At 40.0% G+C, this 4914-nt stretch overlaps 1 protein-coding gene across 4 annotated transcripts in view; it reads left to right on the top strand.

Moving 5' to 3' along the window:
- Atp13a3 (ATPase type 13A3) overlaps window positions 1–4914 on the top strand; it is a 100060-nt gene that overhangs the window by 73630 nt on the left and 21516 nt on the right. For 3 of the 4 annotated variants that reach the window (XM_013019428.1, XM_013019430.1, XM_013019429.1), the window contains 2 exons: window positions 645–810; window positions 2441–2628. In XM_013019428.1, the coding sequence (XP_012874882.1) occupies window positions 645–810; window positions 2441–2628 (354 nt within the window). Of the gene's footprint in view, window positions 1–644; window positions 811–2440; window positions 2629–3048; window positions 3095–4914 lie in introns of all 4 variants that reach the window. The other variant, XM_013019431.1, reaches the window with a different exon arrangement.

Raw genomic sequence — 4914 nt, 5'->3', positions numbered from 1 at the left:
GTGGTGCTGAGGAATCGAACCCAGGGCCTCAGGCATGCAAGGCAAGTGCTCTACCACTGAGCCATCTTCCCAGCCCCACATTCAGGCTTTTGTTAATATCTTTTTTTTCAGTTGTGAAAATACCGTACAGAGGGGGTTACAATTACATTGGCAAGATAATGAGTACATTTCTTATAAAGCATTGTTGCCTCTCCTTTGTTTCCCCTTCCAATCCCTTCACATTCCCCCATCACCCCTAACCAATCCTCCCCTTTTGTTAATCTATTAATGTCCGTTTCCCTTCCTTTCCCCTTTCCTTTGAGATTGGTTTCACTGTTTAGCCAGATTGTCCTCAGATTTGTTAATCTCCTACTTCAGCATTCTGAATGCTGGAATTCTATGTCTGTACCACTGTGCCTGTCTTATATTTAGTATTCTCTTTGTCCTAAAGTTTCCTCAATAGATAATGTAAAAATTCTTGAATCATTTTTGAAAGGCCTAAATTTGTTTACATTTCATTTACTAAATAAGTGTGGCATCTGACTTAGCTTTTAAAAATTTGTATTAAAAAGATATTTTATCTGTTTTTCAAATGAATTTTTTATGTCTTATATATAGTTAAATAGCTTAGACATAAAATTTCCATCTTTTTCTTTTCAATATAGTGAGTTTAAATCCTGCATGGAAGGAACTTGTGGCACAAAGACCGCCTTCAGGTCTTATATCTGGGGCACTACTCTTCTCCGTTTTGTCTCAGATTGTCATCTGCATTGGATTTCAATCTCTGGGATTTTTTTGGGTCAAGCAGCAGCCGTGGTATCCATCTTTAGAGTAAGTTTGTCAAGTCATGTAAAAAAAAATGGAAAATGTGTATAATGTGTATATTTAAAGGTGAGTCTAAAAATGTAAAAAAAAGTTGCAGCTCGAGTAATTTTTTCTTTTGGGGGGGGGTCCAATCGTGGGCCTGAACTCTTGGGCCTGGGCACTGTCCGTTAGTTCTTCACCTCAAGGCTAGCATTCTACCACTTGAGCCACAGCACCACTTCCAGCTTTTTTTTTTTTTCTGCTTATGTGGTGCTTGAGGAATCGAACCCAAGGTCTCATGCATGTAAGGCAAGCGCTCTACCACTGAGCCACCTTCCCAGCCCCCCCAATTTTTTTTTTTTTTGTCTGTTGTGGGGCTTGAACTCTGGGCTTGGGTGCTGTCCCTGGGCTCTTCAGCTCAAGGCGAGTGCTCTACCACTCACAGCGCCACTTCCAACAGCTTGACTAAATTTACTTACATTTGCCTCTATATTATGGTAATTTCTAGGTATAGGAGAATGTCTTAGCCTGTTTTTTGTTGTTATTAACATCATGCCATAGACTAAATTAAAAAAAAATTGTTCTATTTTTTAGCCCATGGTTTTGGTGCGTGGATAAGGATGGTCTTTTTGCTGGCTGTGACTTTAGGCATTGCTAGGACATCCATGATGAAAAACTTGAGGAAAAATGTCTTTTATTACAGATAGACTTTGGAGATAACCCACTACAGTTCAAAGCCAGCCCCAGCAGGAAAGTCTGTGAGACTCTAATCTCCAATTAACCACCAGAAAACTGGAAGTGGTGCTGTGGTTCAAGTGGTAGAGCACTTGCCTTGAGCTGAAGAGCTGAAAGACAGCACCCAGGCCCAGAGTTCAAGCTTCAGGACCTATTTAAAAAAAGGGGGGGGGCTGGGAAGGTGGCTCAGTGGTAGAGTGCTTGCCTTGCATGCATGAGGTCCTGGGTTCGATTCCTCAGCACAACATAAGCAAAAAGAAAAAAGTCGGAAGTAGCGCTGTGGCTGAAGTGGTAGAGCGCTAGCTGAAGAGCTGAGGGACAGAGCCCAGGCCCAGAGTTCAGGCTCCATGACTGGACCAAAAAAAAAAAAAAGTAGTAGGTCTATTTACCTTTACTCAAATTACTTCCACTGTTCGAAAAAAGGGGTTTATTACATATTTTATACTTAGTTCTAAGTGTGTGTGTGTGTGTGTGTGTGTTTTGTATGTATGTGAGCTAGGCCTCAGGCTTGAACTCAAGGCCAGTACACTGTTCTTGAGCTTTTTTGCTCAAGGCTAATGCTCTGCCACTTGCCACAGCTCCCTTTTAGGCTTCCTGGCGGTTTAATTGGAGATAAGAGTCTCATGGACTTACCTGGCTGGGTTGGCTTCCAATGACCCTCAGATCTTAGCCTCCTAAATAGCTGGGATTACAGGCATGAGCCACTGGCACCCTGCTATTTCTATTTTTTTTTAACTGATTGCCATATCTGGCTAAATAGAAAATATTTATTTTCCTTCCTTTTGGCCTTTTTGCAATATATAAACAGCAATTTGCTTCTGTTAGTTGCCATACTATTCAAAGCATCTAAGGTAAAATTGATTTCTTCTGGGAAGTGGGTATTATATTTACTAATGAAAAAAATGTTTTTTGTGTATTCTAGCGCTTGTAATACAACAAGAAGCCTATTTCAGAATTCTTCACACTTAGAGAATGAAACTGAACTTGATACACATAATATACAGAATTATGAAAATACCACAGTGTTTTTTATCTCCAGTTTTCAGTACCTCATAGTGGCAATTGCCTTTTCAAAAGGAAAACCCTTCAGGCAACCTTGCTACAAAAATTGTAAGTTTGATGTTCATTGTGATTTCCCACCCTGATTCTTTCCTGTAAAGATAATGGTGAGAAAGCTGGCCATGGTACCACAAGACTGTGATCCCAGTCTGCATCCTGGAGACAGAGGTAGTAGGAACTTGAGCATGAGGCCAGCCTGGGCTCACATTTGACAGTCAGTCTTAAAAAACAAAGCTCACAAAACAATTGATTAATAGGTAAGAGAGAAGTGTTTAAACTGGCTTCCCAAACTGGTTAAATAGATCTTCACAGGTCTATTTAAGACTGTTTACTGTCTGGATATACTTCCATGAAAATTGTCATGATTTAAAATTTAATTTTAAATTAAAGCCACCAGTGTTAATTAAACATTGCTGGTTTTTATATCCTGTTATTTTTCACTCTAACTTTTATTTCTACAACCTATTGCAGGGAAAGTTAGAATCAAAAGAGGAACAGAGGGTCCTCAAGGGACACAGTGAGTATTATGTGTTCCTTCTGGGTGGTCTGAATAGTATCAACTGCCTTTTTAAAAAAATTCTAACACTGCTGTGGCCAATGCTCACCCGTGGAAGTCATTTCTATCACTTTGCACTGAAGAAGCACCTAAAAGAATGGAGGTTTGAAATTTTCCACCCTGCTTTATGATCCCTGTGAGCCATAGGAGGCTCTTGTGAACCTGATTAACTTTTATAAATTTTGAGATAGGGTCTTACTACAAAGCCCAGGATGGCCTCAATATCCTCTTACCTCTGCCTCCCAAGTGCTAGGATTACTGACCCGTACCACCATGTTAGCACTTCTTTTAGTCTTTTTGTCATTTTCCATTTGTGTATTACACCAGCATTTTTCCCCCAAAGGGGAAGAAGTTTGAACTTGCAGCCTTGTGCTTGCTAGGCATGTGCTTTATCCCTGAGCCATACTTTCAATCCTGAATTTTTAAAATTCTTACTAGCATATATTAATTTGAGGGGGTGGGGTGGGGTGTTCATTTCCCCTTGACATTTTTCACACATGTAAATATATCCCAATCAGCCTCACCTCTGTTTTTCTAGTGCGCCCTCCCCCCCTTGCTTTTTTTTTTTTAATAATAGGATGTACTTCCTGCCCATGCATATTCCTGGACCACTGTTCTTTTTTTTTTTTCTTCTTCTTCTTTTGGTGCTAGTCCTGGGGCTTGAACTTAGGGCCTGGGTCCTATCCTTGAGCTTTCGGGCTCAAAGCTAACACTCTACTACTTGAGTTATAGCTCCACTATTGTTTTTTTTGGTGATTAATGGAGATGAGTGTCATGGATGTTGCTGCCTGGGCTGGCTTGAAATGCAATGCTTAGACCTCAGCCTTCTAAGTAACTAGGATTACAAGTGTGAGCAGCTAGCACCTAACCATGCCCTGCCTTTTAAGTTGATACAGAGTCTCATGGCCTTTCTTTTCTGCCCAGACTGCCCTGCAATTATGATCCTCCCAATCTTAGTCTCCTACATAGTATTTGGCACCAAAGCCCATGTGTGTGTTGCAAAGGGGTCTTGAGTGTATACCTTGATATTTCAGATCTCAGTGTCCCAAGTAGCTAGAATAATAGATATAAGCCACTAGTACATTGCTCTACCAGCACTTTCTTTTTTTCCTTTTCCTTTTTTTCTTTCTTTTTAATTGTAAAAATACCATACAGAGGGGTTACAATTACATGGATCTACCAGCACTTTCTAAACACTTTTTCTTTAGTTGACAATAGTAACTTTTTTTTTTGGCCAGTCTTGGGGCTTGAACTAAGGTCCTGGGTACTGTCCCTGATCTTCTTTTGCTCAAAGCTAGCATTCTGTCTTACTTCTGGCTTTTTCTGAGTAGTTTATTGGAGATTGGAGATAAGTCTTATAGACTTTGCTGCCCAGGCTGGCTTCAAACTGCAATCCTCAGATTTCAGCCTCCTGAGTAGTTAGGATTACAGGTATGAATAAGTCACTGGCACCCAGCAATAATAACTTTTAAGTGACTAAATAACATATTACATTAATCGTTACTTTTATGCAATAGAATGTTATAGCTCTTGTTTATTAAAAAAATTCTAGAAAAATCTTTTTACTCAAAAGAGGATCCCTATTTTGAAATTTATTTTTATTTTTTGTGCCAGTAATGAGGCTTGAGCTCAGGGCCTGGGTACTGTCTCTGACCTTTTTTGCTCAAAGCTAGTGTTCTATCACTTGAACCATAGCTCTATTCCTCTTTTTTTTTTTGCCAGTCATGGTGCCTGAACTCTGGGCCTGGGCACTGTCTCTCAGCTCTTCAGCTCAAGGCTAG

The sequence above is a fragment of the Dipodomys ordii genome, unplaced genomic scaffold, assembly GCF_000151885.1.
Source record: "Dipodomys ordii isolate 6190 unplaced genomic scaffold, Dord_2.0 Scaffold45, whole genome shotgun sequence".
Taxonomy (NCBI): Eukaryota; Metazoa; Chordata; class Mammalia; order Rodentia; family Heteromyidae; genus Dipodomys; species Dipodomys ordii.
Note: the sequence above shows the minus strand (reverse complement) of the source record. Positions and strands in the feature narration are given on the sequence as shown.